Here is a 23,703-nt window from a genome sequence, read left to right as displayed (position 1 = left end):
CAAGACATGGGACTTCAATAAAAATTTGTCCACACTTGAGTGCTCAACTCATAGATAATCTTGATTTCATCAAAATTTTCTATAATCAGAATTTCATATAATTTTGATTATATTGTGTGAGCAGTTGTTTGGGCTTTTGCAGTCCTAATCTACTATGGTGAAAGGATTTTAAAAACAAATTATCTATTCTTGCCCCTTTGCTAGATTATTCTAAAACATTTTGAAAGATTTTGATGGAAGTGGTCTACCCTAATGCAATGTCTTTGGGGTTTTGGCTCTCTGGCACCTTTCCTTGTTCAGACCTCTTTAATGAACCTGGTGAAAGGTGCAGAAGGTTCCTCAACAGTTAAAACTGAACCTTCATCTATTTAGATGTTCTTGTGCTTGGCTCTTAGGTCTCATTTTTCTTCTTCATCTTCCTCCATATCTCTATGACCCCAGTCTTCTCCATCTCAGAGCAGGTGTTCATCAGCACAGAAGTTAGGTGTTGATTCTCTTCCTTATCTCATTCATCTGCCTTTACCCCTTTACAAGCCATCCCCTGTAGAAATAACTTTTAAAAAATGTGAATCATATTCAAAATCTACATGATACTCCATTACTTGGTGCTAGAACCTTCCAGGGGTATCCTTCCACCCCTTTGAAGTCTTCTAGGGTCCCACACCATCTTGCTTTCACTTGCCTCCGATATCATTCTCCCCTGTCTCCTGGTTGCTTCAGCCTTACTGTGAGTGGTCTGTTCTGAGTCATCTTTATTTTTAAATTCAATTGTAGTTTTAAAACATTAAAACTGTACATATAAATGGGATACCTTGTGATATTTTAGGACCAGTATATGTAGATAGATAGATAGATTGACTGATCGATTGATTAGGACAATCTATATAACATTTAAATCAGATTATGCATAATCTATCTTTAATCATCTATCATTCATGATGAAAACATTGAGAATCCTTTTCTGCTAGCTTTTTGAAATGTAGCATTATCTATGTACCCTACTGTGCAATAGCACATCCTAACTTCTGACTCCTGTCTGACTCTAATTTAATGCCCATTGATCAGCTCCCCCCCCCTTCTTTCTACTCTCCAGCCTCTTGTAACCACCATTCCACTCTAAACTTCCTCACATATGAGTGAGATCATATATGTGGTACTTATCTTTTGTACCTGGCTTACTTCACTTAATTCTCCCCAGTTATTTCCATGTCGTTGTGACAAGATTTTATTCTTTTTCTGCTGAATTATATTCCACGATGGATGTGTACCGCATTTTCTTTACTCTGTCATCACTTGATGGACACTTAGATCGTGTTTCCATATCTTAGTAATTGTGAGTACTGCTGCAATAATTGACTTCCTAGTTATTTGGGTCTCTTCTCAGATACCATCTTCTTGGTACAGTTTTTCCACACTACTTAATCTTATGGTCCCCATCACACTATCATATTGCCTCTATTTTTTTTTTCATTAATTTTTTTTCTCCTTCTTTGTCTTTCTGCTCCAGGAGTCCGAAGTTTACTTTTTGTGCAAAAAGTTGTGCCCATTTTAATGGATTTTTCTATCCCTCATAGTTGGCATAGTATTTGAACTAGAATGAGTACACAGTAATTATTTGTTGCCTTTTCAATGATGAACAAATAATAGTGGCCCAGGGTCACCATTTGTGTGTTGATTTTGTTCTGCAATTTCACCAAATTCACTTATTAGTTCTAACAGATTTTTTTTTTCCCTGTATGTGGTCTTTTAAGGCTTTTCTGTATTTAAGATCATGTCTGCAAGAAAGGACAGTTTGACCTCCTCCATTCAAAATTGGATGCCCTCTCTTTCGTTCTCTTGCCTAATTGCCTCTGGCTAGGACTTCCAGTACTATGTTGAATAAAAGAGGTGAAAGTGGGCATCCTTGTGCTGTGCCAGATCTTAGAGAAAAAGTTTTCAACTTTCCCCATTTTGTATGAGGTTACCTTGAGTTTGTCACATATGGTCTTTATTGTGGTAGGTTCAAGCTTTTGTTGGAAGTTTTTTTTTTTTCTGTGTGTGTGTGTGTGATGTTGAATTTTCTCAGATGATTTTCTGTCTTGATTGAGGTGAATCCTACATGATTTGGGTCCTTCATTCTGTTTGGGGTCTATCTCTCAGGAGAGTTTATTGATTTGTGTATGTTGAACCACCTTGCTTCCCTGTGATAAACTCTACTTGATTATGATGAATAATCATTTTTACCATGCTGTTGGATTTGGTCTGCTAATTTTTTATGAGAATTTTTGCATCTGTGTACATCAAGAACGTTAACGTATACATTTCTTTTTTGTTGTTGTATCCTTGTCTGGTTTTGGTATTGAGGTTTTGCTGGCCTTACAGAATGAATTAGGAAAAATCTCCCCCTCTTCAAATTTTTGAAATAGTTTGGGAAGTATTAAGTAGAAAATGTTAAGTGCAAGGTAAAGGTTGGGTTGCATTGTTTTGTGGCTGGTGTCTTGATTTTTTGTTCAGGCATCTTTTGTTGAAAGGAGTATCCTTTCATTGTTTTAAATTATAGCTCAAATTTTGTGAGTTAAAATTACTTTAAGATCCACATATCAGAGGGGTGCATGTGAAAATTATGCATGTATAGAAGTAAACCTGTTTACATTTGTCTTTATTGCTTCAGAAGACAGGCCTTCTCTGCTTAAATCATTTCACAAAGCACACCCTATAGTGAAGAAGGAGCATTTTTTTTTTAATTGGAATTTCTTTTCTAATGAATGTGCAAGTGTTTCCAGTTTTTAAATAAAGCCGTTTGGGTGAAAAATTTCAGACCGGATTAATTAGATAATGAACCTTCCTTTGTTTTCTAGATTATTATTCAATTTTTAAGATCCAACTTGCTGTTCCTCTTAATCTCAGTCATCCTTAGAACTTGTGAGGGAGCTTTCATTTTTTGAAATATAACTCAGGAACAGAGCTGCTTTATCAGTCAAATGTGGGTCCTTTGTCACTAGAGGGCAGTAAACACAAACAGATGTAGTGCATTTATTTGAGGTTTCTTCATGTTTTAGCAATAATCAAAGTTATATACAGTTTTTCTAATGTGCAAATAGATTGAAAATCCCGTGATTTAAAATATTGGTGATAGCTGGATGTGGTGTCACAAACTAGCAACTCAAAAGGCTGAGAGCAGAGAGTCCAAAGTTTAAGGCCAGCCTCAGCAATGTAGGTGAGACCCTCAACAACTTAGACTGTCTCAAAATTAATTCTTTTAAAAAGGACTAGGGATACAGCACCATGGTAAAGCATGTATGTATGCATTTATGTATGTATGTGTACATATGTCTATATTGTGTGTTTGTCGACCTCTAAAAATAGTTCTAAGACATTTGAAGGTAGACTGTTTTTAGAGACACTGACTGCTAAAGCTATTGTGTTTAATATCTCAAGTTAAACTTTGCCTCAGAATTTTTCCAGGGGCATTTAAGTAATTGTATTTGCATTTGTGAAACTGAACAGTACCAGATATATGAGACCCTACTTTATATGAATTTGGTTCTTAGTTAATAATAACTACCAGAACTTGATTCTAAATTGAAAGGTGTAAAATAAAACTAGGTAAATTATAGAAGTAGATAGAATAAAATATTTTCCAATAGTGTAAGTTCTACAAAAAATGCTATTGCCAGGACAATCGCTTTGGTTGGAGAAATCTAAGAGAATATATGTTTATCTTAATATTTCTTAAATATTTCAAGTACAATAATATAATATTATTGATTATATTAATAGACCTTTAGTGTATACTCTGGGATAAGCATAAAACAAAGTCCGAAATGCTGTTTTTTTATTAACATATATTAATTGTACATGTCAATGGAGTTTGGTATGATATTTCCATACATACATACATATATCCTGCACTGACCAAATCATCCATTTCTCACCACCCCCCAACCTCCCCTCACTAGTCCCTGGTGATCACTATTCTACTTTCAGGTCTTTTTTTAGTTTCCACACAGAAGGGAGAACATACAGTACTTGACTTTCTGTGTTTGTCTTGTGAAATACTGTTTTGGGCAGAAGCCAGACAGCCTGATTTTAAACTTTGGCATTAGTACTTTCTGGCTTTGTGACTTTGAGCAAGACACTTGACTTCTCTGAACCCCAATTACCTCATGTTTTGGTTTTTCTTTTTCCCTATTAAAAACTGTGGCTTTTCTGTCTCGACCAGTATTCTAAAGTCAATGATGCCAGCCATGTGTTAATGTGTCAAGGATTCAACTTCATCCATAGAATTTTAAGTATCCTGAAATACTTCAGAGAGCTTGCTGATTGCTCGGAGTATCTATTAAGGAATGAGAATATGAAGAAGAAGAGTGGGATGTAGTGATTCTCAAGAGAATTATTAGGAACAGGGAACTGAATGCTGATGGAAAGTTTTTTTTTTTTTCTGTTTCAACATCTATGTTTATAAGCCATCTGCATGTTCAAGAGTGGCAGATTACAACTAGGAATCTGAATTCTAGCTGTGGTGCTGCCCCTCAAACTGCGTTGTCAGGACTTTCTGGACCTCGGTTCCTTTTCTGAATGTGTTGCCCCCACTCTGCATGAGAGCACATCCTTGTCTGGTTCATAGTGCATTCCCAAACACAGGCATGTCTCACTCGGGTGGGGCTGCGTATCTGGGCACCGCTTCCTAACTAAATTAGCTGGTAGGATCCACCCTGTCTGGAGATGGGACCACAGAGATAGTAACCATGGTTCTTTCATTCAAGATGCTGTAGATTCAGCAGAAGAATTGAGGGTAAAAGAATTTGCTCCTGGATTCCTATAAATGATCATAGAGTTTGCATCAGCCATGGTGAGCAAAGGCAGAAAGAGGACTGGGTTTGCCTCAGCTGTCACCCATGGGACAAGTTATCAAGTGTTTAAGAACGTCCATCTTTTGACTTTAAAATGGGCAGAGTATCTATCTTACTGAGATGTTGCAAAGATAAGAAACAAGGTATATAAAACTCTCATTGCATAATAGGCGCCTAATAACTTGAGACAGTTTAAAATCCACAGAATTCAAGTCTGACAGTAAGAGTTGCACCATTCTGGATCCATCTAAATTTCTCTTCTGGATTGTCTAGAACCCTCCCCAAGTTCTTCCTACCATGGCAGTAGGAACAAGCTTCTAGTCTGTTTTGTGTAATGGGAAAAAAATAAAATGAGTTTTAATTTAGCTTGGAGCTTAGAAAAGACTTCTTACTTCCTTGAAATATGGAAATCTTCCTTGGTACTTTTTACTTAACACTTGCAGTAATCTTCTGGCAGCATATTAGGGATTTACAGTTGAATCAATTCAAATTCGACACCTCTCTGAGCATTAGTGCACGTTGTTGCTGATGGAAATCTGTGGAATGGAGACACCATTGTGTTCAGCAAGAGAATGGGCAGTGGACAGTCAGAAGCAGGGGAAACCATATGTGTTTTTGCATCATTTTTAAGACAGGTTCTGTTGTTTTGCCATATATAATTTGTTTTATATGTTTTTGGTGACATTGCTGAGGGTAACATCTCTCATTCTTTCCTATCTCCTATAGGTGGTTAAAAATGTTGCTAATTTTTGCTTTTGCATCAGTGAACAACCTTTTTGTGTTTGTGATCATTAACTACCTCAAGAAATATAGAAAAAGAGTAAGATATATATTTTCTCTCAATGATTCTACCTTCTGATTGTAGAGGCTAAACTCAGGGCAATAGAAACAACTAGAACAGAGATTCTTAACACTGGAATATTCAGAAAATTGGGGGAACACATTGTGGGGTGCTTCTCTGGTGAGCCAGAGGCTAGGAGACTGGACACCCTGAAGTCCATAGGAAAATCCTTTGCCATGAAGGATTGCTCTGTCCCACCCACAGGACTTCCAGCTGTTCATGTAGATGAAAGTCCCAGCAGCTGTTCATGTAGATGAAAAAAGCCCTTATAATAATCTGAGCCTAGAACCCAGCTCCTTTTTACATGCACACACGAAATATTTTTACATGGTTTTATCCACACTAGCTTTTCAGTAATGCAGCAACAGCATCATGTTACGGGAAGTTTGTACTTGGTTATATTTGAAGGCTTCCGAGAGTAATCCTAACCATTTCAGGAGAAAAACACCGTCTTTCAAATATAATTTCTGTGTGTTCATTTTCATGCTGCTGTAACTTTTATGGCCATCTTCCATATCAGAGAAATCACAGTGAACACTTACGTAGCTTTTACTGTTCCAAGTGCTTCGATTATATGCACTGATTTAATTCCTACAGCAACCCTATGAGGTGGACACTATTCTCATTTTCCAGATGACTAAATTGAAGCATGAAACATTTAAATAAGTCCCTCAAGGTCATAGCTAGACAGGAATAGTAAGATCTAACCTTCTAATGATTTTTTAATATGGTTGTATACAATATTTATGTTTTGTATTATTCAATATAAATTCTTTTACTTCTCCTTATGTTACTGATGTAAACCATTCTACTTATTTTTGAAAGATTATCTACGTAGAGAGTATTTAGTCTGTGTGCCTATATTTAGCAAAGTATATTTACCGGAATTGTCATTAAGAATTTCAATTCAGGATACAAGAAATATTTGTTGTAAAAAGAAAATGTTAACTTGCCAAAGAATAAAATCGACTGGTGGATAGATAACAAGGAGTCAGGACAGTGAGCCTGAGCTTGCTGAGAACCACTTTGAAGTATGACTTGGATTTAAATGATAGGGGGTGACACGCACTTTGCTCTGGGTGTGCCCCTAGCCTGGATCCCCCTCCCAGGACTCTGGGTGATTGCCTCGCTCCAGATCTCTGGATGACCATCATCTCAGAGAGGCTTCCCAGATCCTCTGTGTCCTAACACTTCATTGCCTCCCTCTCCTTTCTCTTCCTCCATTGCCCTTATCATCCTGTGGTGTGTTTTGTCTTGCTAACTTAGTTGTTGCATGTAAGCTCCAGGTAGGAAAATGTGTTTTGTTTATACTGTGTCCCCCAGCATGTGGGACAGTGGTTGGCATATAGTAGGAGCTTAGTAGAAAATATTTTTTGTATGAAGAAGTGAATAAAGGATAATTAAAATTTGGAGAAGGACAGGAATAGTTATGTTTGAGACATACTTGAATAACTTAAATCTGACTTTGAAGGGCTGGTTTGAGGCAGGCAGAGTGGAAGGAGGAGGGAGCTAGTAAAGATAGGGAAATGGGGGCTGCTGGTCCAAGAGACAGTTGGAATTCTAGCCTTCCAGGGACAGAACCGGAGATGTCAAAGAGCAGCTGAAAACAATTTTGCATTTAGGGATTAGGAGCAGCAATCTGGATCCCACAGAGGAATGTAGATGGAAGGAAGTAGGTGGTAGGTTACTAGCTTTGAAGTTACAGGCTGAGGCTGGATTTGAGGAAATGAGGTCTGGCAATGGAAATCAGTATGGCCCTGGAGGGGGAAAGGAAAGCGAGAAAATAGTGGAGATTCAATGACAGAATTTCAGATCTGAGACACAGAGTGACATGATGCAGATGAAAGGAAACAAGGTATATTAAGAAAAGACGTAATAATCCGAGAGTTAAAAAATGATGGTATGGGGCTGGGGTGGTAGCTCAGTTGGTAGAGCATTTGCCTTGCATGTGTGAGGCACTGGGTTCAAATAAAAACAGATAATATAAAGATACTGTGTCTGTGTACAACTAAGACAATATTTAAAAAATGTTGGTATGATAATGGAATTATTGTTATCAATATCATCTGATATCTATTTGTCTTATTATATATCATTATTTCAAGTGCTTTGCATATATTATTTTATTATTTTATTCTAATTAGTTATGTGTGAGGGTAGAATGCATTTTGATGCATCATACATAAATGGAATATAACTTCTCATTTGTCTAGTTGTACATGATGTAGAGTTACACATTTCATTTACTCCTCCTAACTGTTCTGGCTATTGATTGCTGTATAATAAATCACTTCAAACTTGAAATACAATTTATTTTTACTAGTTTCCATGATTTTGTGGGCATGGCTAGACATTCTCATTTGGGGTCCCTTGTGGTTGCAGTCAGATAGTTGGTGGGGCTGGAGTCATCTGAAAGCTAAACTGAGCTGCATGACCAGGATGGCTTCTTCATCTCTGGTCTGGTTGGTGACTGGGCAGATGTGTGTGCTTGTTTTTAGGCAGGCATAATCTCTCCATATCCCCCAGTCCATACTTTCCTACATATCAGCACAGGGATTCCAATAGCAAATTCAAAGAAAGCAAGGTGAAAGCTCAAGGCCTCTGTGACTTAGCCTCAGCAGTCATGCATCATCATGTGGGTACACAAGCCAGCTCATTAGGAGTCTTTTGCAGATTAGCTGCTGCACTAACCAATTTAGAAGTTAGGATTAGAGTCCAGGTGCTGGGTGAATTGGGGAAATTCATATTTTCTCTCAAAGTGTCTTGTTTATGTGGAAATGAGAGATTGGAGGGAATGAAATTGAAGGTACTTTCTATTTTACTCATTTAAGTATTTGGATTGATATGACGGAAGTGGGAATAGAAAGGAACAAAAGGAAAGTAATGGCATTTTATGAAAGATAGGACTTGGTCACGATGTTGGGTGAAGGAGAGAAGGTAATGTGGTAGAGGGGAACATGTCAGGGTTACTCGAGGATTCAGTTAGATGATTTATATTAAACACCTGACAGTGTGTGACTCACATGAGACACCTATTGGATGATAGGAGTCACGGATTTCATCTGAGACACTGGAAACAACCTGGGCCCCCTGACTGCAATGGGAGTTAGTTATGATAAGAACTACTTTAAATAGAAAAATGTTTCATAGTTTTGAAAAAGTTTGACGTGATTGGCAGGACATTTGAAAGGGAAGAGTATTATATTTTTGGAAATACAGTACTAATGTTCAACTTAGAAGTAGTCATTGAAGAGTGTAGGTCTGGGAGAGAGTCTGTGGAGATCCTGAGTTAGGGGATTAATAGAAGAAGGCAAAGAAGGGATGGTCAGAGCAGTGGAAAGAAAAGAAGTTCAGGGAAAGTGTTAAGAGTGATCAAACAAGGCTGAACACTTCAAAGAAGGTAAGGAGGATGAAAGACCATATTTAAAAAAAAAAGGTTTTGCCTTTTTTCTTATCTTTTGTAAAGGATTAAGAGAAATTTAGGGAATAAAAGACAAGGGGTGTAAATAGCAACTAAGAACTTTAGCATCAGGGAATCAATAGAATTTCAAAGATGAAGAAAATGCAGTGGTCACCCTCTTACCTACAGGGGTATGTTCTAGGACCCCCACTGGCTGCCTAAAACAGTGAAGAATACCAAAACCTATATATACTGTATTTTTTCTTATACAAACATAATGATAAAATTTATAAATCAGGCCTAATAAGAGATCAACAACCATAACTAAAGCTAAAATAGAATAATTTAACAATATACCAAAATCAAAGTTATTAAAACTTCTGTTTATTTCTAGAATTTTCCACTTAATGTTTTTTGACTAAAAAACTATAGAAAGTGAAACTGTAGGCAAGGAAGAACTGCGGTATTTATAATGAGGGCATACTATCTAAGACAGACAAACCTGAACAACAGAAGTACTTCAATGACAGGAAAAATGTGCAGTAATCATATCATTAAGTCACGAAAGAGTTGAGAATAAAACTTTGAGATGGAGATGAGGGAGAATGGGCAGGATTTTATGTTAAAATAGGGCAAAAGCAAGATTCCCCCCTTTTCTCCTACAAAAGACCTCTTTAATATAAAAATCACAGAGTAATACTACTCTAAACCATACATAAAAATGTTTTTTCCTGAAAGAATCACATTCTATATAGTAGTGATTACTCTTCAGCTTAGTTCTGTATTCCTAAAAAGCCACTTTAAGTTTACAGCCATAAAAATGTTCCCTTCTGATCAAAATATAGATCCTGAAATCTATATACAAAACATTGCATTCTTTATCCATACACAGCTTGTTAGCTTTTGGATTCATTTTCTCCCAAGTCAGATTTATAATAAATCATCTCTACATTAAGATTTTGGAAATTAAAGAGCTCAGGCACACATAGCCCCACCAAAAAAAAAAAAAAAAAAAAAAAAAGGGACCTAAGACCAGCCATACCATACAGGTCAGAGGCTGCATCATTGAATTTGTGAATTCTGGGCATAGGTCACATTTTCTAATCCCTTGGCTTTTATTATGAACAGGAGGAGAACCATGGTTATATCTAGGTCACCAAGGAAGCCACTTGTTTTGGATTTGAGAAATCCAAGAGAAAGGAAAGTAATTAAAATGCATGCTTATCGTTTTCAGAGCAGCATTTATGTGGATGTAAGTAAAGTCCAAGAATATTAAAGTTCATAGAAATGGTTCCAGAAGGGCTGTCAGTCTTTGTCTAAGAATGAGCTGCGGATTTTGAATAGTGTCATGGTCGTTATGCATCTCTGTAAGAGGGATGCCCCATTCATCTTTCTCACGGCAGCCTCCGAGCTGTAGGGAGACCATTATTAAATAGCGTTCACCGGGTCAGGTGGAAAAACCTCTTCCCCAGAGGCTCGCCCTCGCCAGCCAATCACAAAGCAGCCTGCGCCAGGTCCACACCCCCTGCCCTCACACTCTGGAGGATGGAGTACGATTGGTGCATAGTTGGGGTTCTGTGGGAGGGGTTTCTTGTCACTCTTCCCAGCTTCCCTGCAGTTCCTTATTTGGTAGCTTTTGACAGAACTAGTCTTTCTTGCAGCTAAGCATCTTGATATACATTATTCATTAAGCCCTGGAGCTGGGAGAGAGAAAGATGCAGACCCTGAGATCTTTAGCTATTCTTTTATCACATGGATTTTCTTTATTCAGAATAATTGTTGAATTTTGTTCCATTCTGGAGTTTTACAAATGGCATGTATTTAATGGGAAGATGACTGGATGGAACCTAATACGAGGCATTCTTTTGTATACTTAATTACCAAAATCTTTAGAATCCCACACTGGCTTACGGGGATTGTGAAAGTATAAAGGATTTGAAGATACACATATTTTTGAACATATTTATCATATATATAAACATTTTTGATAAGCAATCAAAAATGCCTGAAGCAAACTATTTGCTATCAGTGTCATGGGGCTACATAAAGGTAAGATTGATTTTTCCTTTGAAAACTCCTGGTTACTCCGATTACATAATTGATGGTGTTAACAAATTATGATGGTATTTAAGCCTTCTAAGCAATTCTATATTTTTCCCTTTTACACAAACTATGAAAGAAATATGTGTTTTCGGTGTTCAAGATAAGATTGGATAACTTTTTATCATGTGTAGTTTGTTAAAATAGCTTTTTGATGTGCAGTGATTCTTCTGTTTGTCATATGGTATAAGTTTGTGTTGTGCTTTAAAATATCAAGGTAATTAAATAAATTCATTTGCAAATAATTTTTTAGCCAAATTTCCTATTCTGATTTATGGATTCCAATTAACATGTAACACTTTAAAGGTTATACAGTTAATTTATGGCTCTTGCTAAATGCCTGTACGACTTTAATATGACAAAGATTTTTTTTTCCATTTTTGGATATACAACTCTAGATTACATTAAAAATTGACATTGAATATTTAACTGATATTTGTCTCAAAATAAAGATTGATTATCTTAGTGTAAAATTATAAAAAAAAGTTTGTATGATGATGATGCTTTTGTTAATCTCAAGAAGTGAATTAATACACTGAATTTAATAAGAATGTGTTCATATTTAGCAAGCTTTTTGCCTGTTCTGTGGTAATGATAGCATGGTGTTCTACCTCCATGATGGTAATGAAAGGTAGAAAAACTTAGTTCAGTTCTGGGTGAAGTATCACTTCAGAAAGTGAGGCTCATCCTTGATTATTGAGGCAATTGCACAAATTTTTAAAGATTCTATTTTCCATTACTTTAAGGACTTGAAGTTTGAAATATTTTATCTGTTTCTTTGCTTATTTTAAAGGACATTTCCCCCTTTACTTTTGAGATTTTCTTGAATTTTTAGAAAACATTTCAATGTTTAAATTTATGGATGATCCAGATTTTTTAAATGTTTTTAAATGTATAGATTTTCATTATGTGAATTCTGCTAAGCATTTCTTTTCTACTTTTTTAAATACAGAAAAGTATAGAAAGTAACCCAAAAAACCCATAATCCCTCTGACTCCTCAATTTATCTCTTAGCTTTTAGCCAGTTCATATTTGATACATTTTTTAAAGGCTTCATTTTTATATTTTGGGTATGAACAATACCTCCAAGAATCTAAATATACAGATGTGGTCTTATGCATTTTGAAGATTTTATTTTTATGCAGCCAATTTAAATTTAAGTAGCTTTTAATACTGATGTATTCCAAACTTGTCACAGAACAGCAAATTAAATGATTTTTTAGCAGAAAATTATAGCTAAATATAAGTGTTTTCTTTCTTTTTGAGCTGTACCACCTTCTTGAATGTATACTAGGAGGATATGTAATATATATATATATCCAGTAGCACAGTGGCATGATTCAGGATTTCAGAGGACTATATTTTAATTATATTTTTGTTTCTTTAATTTATTTATTCTAATTTTTATACATGGCAGCAGAATGAATTTCAATTCATAGCACACATATAGAGTACAATTTTTCATTTCTCTGGTTGTACACAAAGTGGAGTCACACCATTCATATCTTCATACATGTATTTAGGGTAAGGATGGTGGAATGAGATGGACATAATTTGTTTTATTTTGTTTTCTTAATCTTTTTTTAAAGTTTTTTTTTGTAGTTGTGTATGGACATATTGCTTTTTTGTTTATTTTTATTTGGTGCTGAGGATTGAACCCAGTGCCTCACACATGCTAGGCAAGCGCTCTGCCACTAGTCTACAGCCCCAGCCCTAACAATCTTAAATATAGAACTTATATACAATCTTGAATGTAAACCAGAGAACTGTAGTTCTGAAATGTAAAGCACACCATTCAGATATGCATTTTCACTTTCCTTTAAGCCTTTTAAATGCTACTCACAGATATTCTGATGCTTAATGAAAACAAAGGATTTAGAAATCTTCCTCATGTTTTTCTTCATTGCAACAATGATTCTGTTTTATTTTCTAATTACTTAAACCAAAACTAACAAGAAATTCCCAAGCAGAAAATATTTAGAGGCTACTTTAAAAATAACTAAATGCTCAATTAAATTGCAACCAATTTTTAATTGAAAATCAATTCAGTGTTTTGTGTCTTTTAAATCTATTAATCAAGAAATATAATGATATTTCAAGAAGAATACATTTTATTAACTTTTAAAATCATCATTTTTTCCCCAGTCATGGTAATTTTTATGTAGTTATTTTAGTAAATGTTACAGAGTTATCTCAAAATAAGAGAAATTCTACTTAGATTTTAAAATTTTTGTTGAATACTTTAGTATATGGTTCTTTAGTACATCAGGCTATACACTCCAAAACCAATTTGTAAGATCAGCTAATAGTTGAGAAAGCAATTGTGGTGATTTTTGTGGTTATTAGTTTAGTTTCCCTGGATTTAAAGTTTTGTGTAATAGCCAAATAGTAAAATGATTTTTATTCCTTTTAGAAAATATCCTTATGTTTTAACTTAATGGATGCTTTGACAGTACTCCGTAGGAAATCCCTCATAATTCTTTCCTTTGGGAAGAGAGAGGTTGCTTCAAATACTGTCAGTTATAATTATGATAAAATTAAATATTGACTTTCTTGGAGCTCCTTGCAAACCTTGGTAGAGAGATAGATGTGTGATAATGGATTTCTCCAACCCAGGATTTTTCTGTTTTGAACAAAAACAAAAGAATAGTCTGGGCATAATGTGTATGATGTGAAATATTCAATGGAATATGCAGTCTTGTTTATTCAGTCTACACAATAGATTCTCTGGCATTTTTTGCTTTAGTTATCTGTACTAACTGGCTATTTTGATGAATTATATATTTTAATCACCAGAAAAATTATGCATCAGTAATTTGTGTCCCAGATTTGCAGGTAACAAATATTTTTCTATTTGTACATATGACAATATATTCCTTCTAAGTTAGAGCTTGTGTACAAGTTAGAAGATGGGTCTGTGAATACCTGGATCCTCATCTAATTTTTCCACTTGCCCCAGAAGATTTAGTGTTTAGTTACATTGACAGGGTGCAGGTGGACCCCTTCCCTGTATGGACTGCTGAGGGGCTGGCAGAGGCTGAAAGGACTGCCTATTTCACACCTTTTACATAAAATGACTTTGTGATTATAGCAACTTACAGCTTATGACAGGGACAATGTCTACTCAAAGAGATACTTACTTAAATGCATGCTTCAAATGTTAATAGCAGACTGTCTTTTAAGTGTGTGTGTGTGTGTGTGTGTGTGTGTGTGTGTGTGTATTTCTATTTAATGGATGTTTTCAAAGGTGGATTTCATCTGTAAAGCAAGATGTGTTGTCCACTCTCCAACCTGTGTGAGATTATATATGTTATAGTATGTTTTTGAACATAGTTTCCTGTATGTCTTAAATTCTTTTATGGGATTGGATGAAGAGGGGGCTAGCTAGTCATAACTATAATCAAGTCCTTCAAGTGCATGTTCTTCAATTATAAAAATTAATATCAATTAAAAACACACAAAAATAGGAACTGAGTATCAAAAAGAGGGCTAGGAAAAAGAACTCAAATAAGTTAAGCAACTATTATGTGCCAGACTAAATAAAAGACACTTTCCATTAGCTTAATTAATCAGTAACCCATAATTTACTCAAGGATACATAATTTAATAAGATGGACAGAAAAAAATTTGAATAGTATTGCAAACATCTTAGGAATATTCTTAGAAGGCCTTTCTAGTAGATGATACTATAAAATGCTAAGTGAAAACAAGAAGCAACCATGTTTTATATGTTATATGATGCCAATTTTTAATTGAAAAATCTCACAGAGGTTAAAAAAGGGCATAGAAGAAAATATAACTGATTGTGATTATTTCTAAGTAATGGGTTTACATGGTTTCTTGCTTTCTTCTGTATAGCATTCTGGGTTTTCTATCACATGTGCATTTTATAATTAACAAGAGGTTACAAAAAGAAAGTAGAGTAAGAAGGTAACCATTGTGTTCCTGGGTTTGAGAATAAGGTTCCTAGACCTGTGAATTGACAACTATAACTTGTATTTATCTTGACCAGTTCATTTTTGACAGCCAGGGAGTGCTAGTATGCATTACTGTGTCCAGCAGTTTATTGATTTGTTGTTGTGATGACCTTCTGCAGTGCTTAGTAGGGAGAGTTCAATTCTTATGCCTAATTTAGATGATCAATAAGATTGACTTTTGGAGAGATTTAACTACATTGAGTTAGATCATATTTGTAACAATTATGTAGAGAAGCAGTACTTTTTGAACATTCTAAATAAGCTAATTTAACACTGAGAAATAATTGCATTTCAAACATTTCTAAAAGATAAATTCACTGCTCTTCTCCAGACTTAAATGAGAATTTCTAGTGAAGCTCAACCACTTAAAGGCTGCTAAAGATAAGGAATGATGTATCTGGCTTTGGTCAAGTATCTAATAGCAGTTACCTTATATATTGGAAAACATATTGTTTCTCTATATTAAGAGAAATATTAAAAGCATATTTAAAAGCCTATTTGGGCTGTTTTCAAAGTCAAAGGAAGATATGTTAAGAAGCAACTACTATGGGGATAGTAGGGGATAGGAAAGGTAGCAGAATACAACAGTCACTAATATGCCGTCATGTAAAAATGTGAGTATGTAACAGATGTGATTCTGCAATCTGTATTTGACCCAATTGAGTCAAATGTATGAAAGATGATATATCATGAGCTCTGTAATGTTTTGAACAATCAATAAAAAAAAATAAACAGAATACTCCATTAAGAAAAAAAAAAGAAGCAACTACTATGTCAGTACTGTCAATTCTTTATTAAGAGATGACCTAAGGGGAATGCAAATGCCAAGAGTAGTGTCTAAAGATGCTTAAGGGTATAATACTCCAACAGTTGAGTTGCTGTATGTATGGGTATTAAGATTAAATGAGTTTGTGATCATATTAGAAATGACACAGTATTGTATACAGGAAACTAAGTAAGAAGAATATATTCACACAGAAAGAAAGAAATATAAAATAATAGCAACAAGGAAAAATAATATAGAATGTGTCTATAATAAAACTTGAGGCACAGATTGGAGGGAAGGAGAAGGGAGAAAATATATTAGAAGAAATATCTGAGGTGTTAACTGCTAGCTGAATATCTTCACTGTTGACACAAGACATTAAGGCAAAGATACACAAAATATCCTAAAACTCCAGAGAGGATGTATTCAAGGAAGAATAAATACATCTACCATCCTAATAGAATACCTTTTTAGAAATGGTGGCAAAAGAAAATCTTAACATTCAGATACAGGTGAGATTGGACATATTCAAGGTTGTATGGCCATAGACTGAATGTCCAGATTCAACAGCAAGCAATACCCTTACAGGAAAAGCAATCAAAATAGTTACAGTGGAAGTTAAAGGCAGAATAACAACTCAAAAAGGCTGAAGTTAAATAGATGTCAACTTAGAATTTTTTACCTAGCAATATTAGCCTTCAAATTTTCTAATATGAATAAAGATACTTTCAAGGAAGAGGAGAAAACATAAGAGAATTCACCATCAATTCACCTGCTTTAAAGAAATATAAAAATAGTTCTTTAAGTACCAAATATTTGACAGAAGAAAAAAAAACTGAGGCAGGAAGAAATGATGAGCTAAAATTAAATGGCAAATATGTGGCCAAATATAATTGAAAAACAGTGGGCATAACAGTTGTGGTATTTATAAATTGCAATAAAAACATAAAAAACAGGAATGGTATAAATTTTTAAGTTTCTATCATTTGGAAATAATAAATCCATTATATATATTAGATTGTGATAAACCAAGGATGCATTTTGAAATCTCTAAGTTGTACATTAGCCACTAGCCACGTATGACTGTTGAGCATACATGATTAGACAAAATTTAAATGTGTTTAAGTGTAAAAGAATAAAATCATTTTATTAAAGATGTTTTTTTAAAAGCAGCAGATGTGCAGGGAAGTATCAAATCTTTGAAAATGTTGGCAATGCCGAGTGGTGCCTTTGGATAAAACAAACACTGTAGCTTTAGTAAAATAAGTTGCAAAGTAATAAAATACAATAATGAAAGTTGATGGGGTTTTTGTTTGTTTGTTTAATGACTTGGAAATTGGGTTGGCAAATTCTGTGAATGCTGAGAACCAATAAGCCTTGTACTTTTTACTTGAAAAAAAATTTTAAAGAATATATTATGTAGTGTTTATTTAAGTTTTATTTTTCCACAGTTCCCCAAAAGTACTCAAATCTATTAAAGTTTTCTTTGGGGTAAAATATCAGATTTTAACCTTTGACCAATATTATTTATATATTCATTTCTGGTAATGATAAACCAAATGATAAAAATATACCATGCTTAATCATGTGAAAACACTTTTGTGTGCTTATAAATTATATTTTTATCTAAATACCAATAATACATTTAAAGTGTATAATTGTTTTTACTATTAATTGTCATTGATTGTCAAAATCTGTGCTATTCAATGTCATAGCCACCAGCCACACACTATTTAAATTGAGAATAGTTATACGAAATTCAAAATTCTGTGTCTTGTTCACATTGACCACATTTCAAGTGTGTGGCAGCCACCCGTGCCTGGCAGCCACTGTCACAAGTGACACAGATTATGGTTCTTTCCTATGACTGCAGAAGGTTTTGTTGAAGAGTTCTCCTCTAAATTGTCAAGGCAATTTAAAATTTTAGGGATGTATCTTTCTGTGTCCCAGGATATGCTTAAGTTATTTCACTTAAAATTTCCTCTTCTGTTATTTCATTTTACCTTTTGGTTTTTCAGTTTAAAAGGATGCTTAATCGGGAGCTCACCCATCTCTCTGAAATGAGCCGGTCTGGAAACCAAGTGTCGGAGTACATATCAAACACATTCTTAGGTGAGAATAACTCCATGCATCTTAAAATTTTTCTTTTGAATTGTTTGCTTGCTGGTTTTTGGAGAGGGATTGAAGCACTAACTCATTTTGGAAATCAAATAATTGTCAAAAATTCCATTTGTATTTATTATCTTAATAATTTGATACTGTAAACTTCCAAGCCTTAGAATATAAGGTAACAAAGTAAATTTTTTTTTATTTACTCAGTGGTGCCAGGGATTAAATTCAGGTCTTCACACATACAAATATTTTACCACTGAGCTACATCCCTAGACAGTTTTTTTTTTCATAATACAGAACAGTACAATGTATTTTATAAGATATTTATGCATGCATTTGACAAATTTTTCTTAAATGCTTCCCTGGCTGGGCACTAGGTACTTAATGATAAATTAGAAATAGTCCCGCCTTTGATGATTTGATTGTCTAATGCAATCTAATGGCAATCTGGTGAGCAAGTACAGTGCAACTGCTAAAGAACAGTGTGCTAATAATAGCTGAAAGTATGATATTCTGGGGCAGCCCCGCTACCTCATCAGCAGAAAGAAAGTGCAATAAGTGAAAAATCAGTAATTTGAACAAATCCTTGATTTAAATTTACTTTCAAAACAAAACTGTTCTAATGACTGATTGGCACATTACTGAACAGACATGAATGTTTACAGTGTGCAAGAATGGGTAGGTTTGCTGACTGCTTGAAATAGTGGAAGAATGAATGTACCAAGAAATCTTGATTTTACTGTAGAAAACGATAAAGAGCATTGGTGTAAAATCACTTAATAACTTATAATTGGAATTCTCTGTGGTTCCCATAAAACTTGGTTACATCATAACTTATCTAATGTGGTATAGAAAAAGAAAGGACCTGAGGAATTCAAGTCATTGAATATGCTTGTTTCCATTTTCAATTTTTTTTTAATTTACCTCATCAAATGTCAAAAGGGACTACTTCCCTTTGAATTTTTTTCCTTAGAAAGCTTATTTCTATAATAACAGGAAATAAAGGGGAAACCTATATTTTCTTTCAAAAAATGCTGCTTCAATTCCCATAGTCTGATCGGTTTTAATTAGCTGTTAGATTTGTACACTGCTATTTTTATTATATTTGTGTTTGAAGTTTTTATTATTTTAAAGTATGTGTTGAAAATGGAAATCCTTAGTTGGCAAGAGCAGTTTCAAGCCTCTAGGTTATTGTCATACAGTAATGGAGTTGGTGAACAGAGCAAATAATCAAGAATTGTACTTCCTGTGAATCTGCTGTCATGATTAAGTCTTGCATGATTTTTTTCATTGGGTGATCTATCAGGAAGTAACCACTGGACACATTTGATATTAATTAGTTTATTATGGAATTTATTTGCTTAATTTTGTGTGTGAGGATATCAACTTTTCATCAAATTATTAATATTCAACTCTATTAGAAAAGTATAACTTGTAAATATTTCCCAGTGATTAATTATATCCTGCTTAATTATGCATGTCGTGTTTTTTAAATTAGAATTCATAATAATTGTAGAACAATTTCTAAATTTTTTAAGATAAGCAACATGAAGTGGAAATTCCTTCTCCAACTCAGAAGGAAAAGGAGAAAAAGAAAAGGCCAATGTCTCAGATCAGTGGAGTCAAGAAATTGATGCATAGTTCTAGTCTGACTAATTCAAGTATCCCAAGGTTTGGAGTTAAAACAGAACAAGAAGATGTTCTGGCTAAGGTAAGATAATTTCAGAGAGCGTAATCATAAGTATGCAGTGATGTTTTGCATGAATTTTGATTTCTTCTCTTTTAAATATATGGAAAAGTTCATTAATTTATGAGTTTGTTTTGAAAATGGAAAAGCATTTTATAAAGCTCTTTCAGTTATTTGAATTTATTAATATGTGGATTTAAACAGGTGGTTTAGTACACATTTCTTACTTTTTTTGCATCTTCATTTGATTTTTGGTCTGAAGAAGTTAGAAGTCTGTCATCTCTTCTGGGTTGTACAAGAATAGTTAAGTTTCTGTGAGTAAATATTATCCATTGAAGAAATGCTTTGGAATTGATATTCAAATATCCAAAATCTGTGAAAGTGATGTGTTGTCAGAATTACAATCTAAGCAATGCTTCTCCGTTTTCAGTACATTTAAGTAAATTTCCCTAAAGTTTGCTTTTATTTTTATGGTATATTGCTTATATTTAAAATGAGTCATTGTTTAAAAATATCTAACAATATTTTAGATTTTTAAATATTTGTGTTTCATTGCCTCATGTTCTTCCACTTTCTAATTATTTGGTGTCATTTTTCAATGCCAGGAACTAGAAGATGTGAACAAATGGGGTCTTCATGTTTTCAGAATAGCTGAGTTGTCTGGTAACCGGCCTCTGACTGTTATCATGCACACCATATTTCAGGTATAGCAGTTCTATCACATCTCTGTTGTGCAGGGACTGACTGTTGAGTCTATGAAAAGTGTATGCATTTTGTCTTCCTTATCACTCACCCTTTTTGTTAAAAGTATTTATATTTTAGTTGTAGTTGGACACAATACCTTTATTTTGTTTATTCATTTTTATGTGGTCCTGAGGATCAACCCAGGGACTGATTCCCACGTGCTAGGCAAATGCTGTGCCGCTGAGCCACAACCCCAGCCCCCCCTCACCCTTTTTTGTTGTTGTTCATTTTGATAGTATCTTTTCCCTTATCTGTTCCTTTTCCAAGGGACAAATAAAGGTAGAGAAATGTGGAGTGTGGGTAAAACACAAATAAATTTTATTTTTGTTTTTTTTTTCCATCTAAGAAAAAGATGTGATATGGGAGAATGAAGCAATTCATTAAAACACCAGTTTTAAGATTCATCTTCATGACCCTGACTTGCATAGGGAATGGAGTGCTAACTTTAAAAAATGAGTAACTTCCCTGCAGACTAACCTCAGAACATAATTTCTTTAATCTGCTACTACCTTTTCCATATCCACTACATTTTCTTGTGGAGCCCTTGCCTCAGCTCAGAGTGAGATTTAAATGAGAATTTGATTTTTTTTTTTATTGGTCGTTCATAACATTACATAGTTCTTAATACATCATATTACACGGTTTGATTCAAGTGGATTATGAACTCCCGCTTTTACCCCGTATACAAATTGCTGTATCACATCAGTTACCCTTCCATTGATTGACATATTGCCTTTCTAGTGTCTGATGTATTCTGCTGTCTGTCCTATTGTCTACTATCCCCCCTTCCCTCCCCTCCCCTCCCCTCCCCTCCCCTTTTCTCTCTCTACCCCTTCTACTGTAAATCATTTCTTCCATTTGTATTCTCTTGACTTACCCCTCCTTTCCTCTTATATGACATTTTGTATAACCCTGAGGATCGCCTTCCATTTCCATGCAATTTCCCTTCTCACTCCCTTTCCCTCCCACCTCTCATCCCTGTTTACTGTAAATATTCTTCTCAAGCTCTTCGTCCCTACCCTGTCCTTGTTTACACCCCTTATATCAAAGGAGTCTTTTGGTATTTGTTTTTTAAAGATTGACTAGCTTCACTTAGCATAATCTGCTCTAATGCCATCCATTTCCCTCCAAATTCTATGATTTTGTCATTTTTTAATGCAGAGTAATACTCCATAGTGTATAAATGCCACATTTTTTTTATCCATTCATCTATTGAAGGGCATCTAGGCTGGTTCCACAGTCTTGCTATCGTGAATTGAGCTGCTATGAACATCGATGTAGCAGTGTCCCTGTAGCATGCTCTTGTTAGGGCTTTAGGGAATAGACCGAGAAGGGGAATAGCTGGGTCAAATGGTGGTTCCATTCCCAGCTTTCCGAGAAATCTCCATACTGCTTTCCAAATTGGCTGCACCAATTTGCAGTCCCACCAGCAATGAACAAGAGTGCCCTTTTCCCCACATCCTCTCCAGCACTTATTGTTGTCTGACTTCCTAATGGCTGCCAGTCTTACTGGAGTGAGATGGTATCTTAGGGTAGTTTTGATTTGCATTTCTCTGACTGCTAGCGATGGTGAGCATTTTTTCATGTACTTGTTGATTGATTGTATGTCCTCCTCTGAGAAGTGTCTGTTCAGGTCCTTGGCCCATTTATTGATTGGGTTATAAAAAAAAAAAAATGGAATTTGAGTCTGTTACTGATACACTGGGACTGGAATGGGAAACTCCAGTTCTAGAATGAGGTTGGAGCTGGTGGGGCTGAGGCAATGGTGCTCCAGCGCTGGTGCCTCCATGGTCATGGGATACTGAAGCTTTTATAGTAGGCAGTACATTCCTGAGACCTTAGGTTTGGATAAAGCAGTATTGTCCTCCAGAAGGACAGCTCAACTCTGATATTGTCCCATAAGTTCCTAGATCTTCCCAAATATTTCCATGTCTCTCACTGCACATGGGAAAGTGCTATTTCTGTTTCTGAGTCATCTGTAGGAAGCCCTGGTGGTTTTGTGTGTGTGTGTGAGTGTGTGCAAGGGTGGGGGGCTTGTTTGTTTGTTTTAACATTCTGTGTGAAACATTTTTTAAAAAAAATATAAAGACAAAAATGTTACAAGGATATCTTCTCCTACAGGAACGGGATTTGTTAAAAACATTTAAAATTCCAGTAGACACTCTAATTACATACCTTATGACCCTTGAAGACCATTACCATGCTGATGTGGCCTATCATAACAACATCCATGCTGCAGATGTTGTCCAGTCCACTCATGTGCTACTGTCTACACCTGCTTTGGAGGTAAATCTGTTTTTAAAAACCTTAAGAACACTAACTTGCCATTCATGAGTGTCTTAAACTTTCAAACTGAGGAATTTGTGATGCATATAGTAATTGGCTTTATTGGAAATATGTTGACTTACAGGGGAGAAATGTTGTGGTTAATAAAGCAGTTGCAGCTTTGATGAATTTGTCTGTAAAAGTGGGTCAGAGATTTAGATCCCTAAATCTCTGTTTATATTTCTTCTTTTGAAATGATCCAGTGGATATGTCATAATGCACATCTGGACTTTTGTTTGTTTTCTGGAAATTCATTTTGATGACTTTTTAAGTTAGAGTTCAAAGAATGATTAATTTATAAAATGTAAACAGTGAATGCACTGATATTTTCCATAGAATTTATTAGGAAAAATACTTTAATTTTTTTAAAATCGTAAGATGTTATTCTGCTAAGTGTTTACTAAAGCAATTTGATTTCCTTAATCATTTTTGGGAAAGATTCTCTTTTTGGATATAGTTTGCATTGTTCTCAGTATGAAATTGTGTTAATACCTCATCATTCAGTTGAGTGGTTTTCAACTGTAGATGATTTCTTGCCCCTTCCCCCCCCCCCTCAGCTTCTAGTGACACTTGGAATGCCTGGAGAAATTTTTGGTTGTATCACATTTTTGTTTATATATGCTACTGGCATGTCATGGTCAAGCCAAGAATTCTTCTAAGTATCTATAATGTACCAGTACAGGACATCATCACACATAGTGTGACCTGACACAAAATGTGAACAGTGCTGAGGTTGAGAAATCCTGATTTGGATCCAAGAAAAGAATTTCCCATGTCTTATTAAGACACTCTTTTTTTTTCTATTTTTTAAAAAAAGTATAATGATCCTCAGATATAATGAAGTTGAAATATTTTCTTCCAGAATTATGCTTAAAAAGTTTATAGGTACCTCATTAGCTAAAAGTCTGTTCAAAATACA

The 23,703-nt window shown here is 34.8% G+C and overlaps 1 protein-coding gene across 7 annotated transcripts in view; it reads left to right on the top strand.

Annotated features, from left to right (window-relative positions):
- The window catches only part of Pde4d (phosphodiesterase 4D), a 514,775-nt gene that overhangs the window by 476,783 nt on the left and 14,289 nt on the right, over positions 1-23,703 (top strand). For 6 of the 7 annotated variants that reach the window (XM_077800282.1, XM_077800279.1, XM_077800281.1 and 3 more), the window contains 4 exons: positions 17,935-18,028; positions 19,567-19,739; positions 20,321-20,419; positions 22,581-22,745. In XM_077800282.1, the coding sequence (XP_077656408.1) occupies positions 17,935-18,028; positions 19,567-19,739; positions 20,321-20,419; positions 22,581-22,745 (531 nt within the window). Of the gene's footprint in view, positions 1-8,982; positions 9,074-17,934; positions 18,029-19,566; positions 19,740-20,320; positions 20,420-22,580; positions 22,746-23,703 lie in introns of those variants that run through there. The other variant, XM_077800287.1, reaches the window with a different exon arrangement.

This window comes from Urocitellus parryii, chromosome 1, assembly GCF_045843805.1.
Source record: "Urocitellus parryii isolate mUroPar1 chromosome 1, mUroPar1.hap1, whole genome shotgun sequence".
Lineage (NCBI taxonomy): Eukaryota > Metazoa > Chordata > Mammalia > Rodentia > Sciuridae > Urocitellus > Urocitellus parryii.
This window is presented reverse-complemented; position numbering and strand designations above follow the sequence as displayed.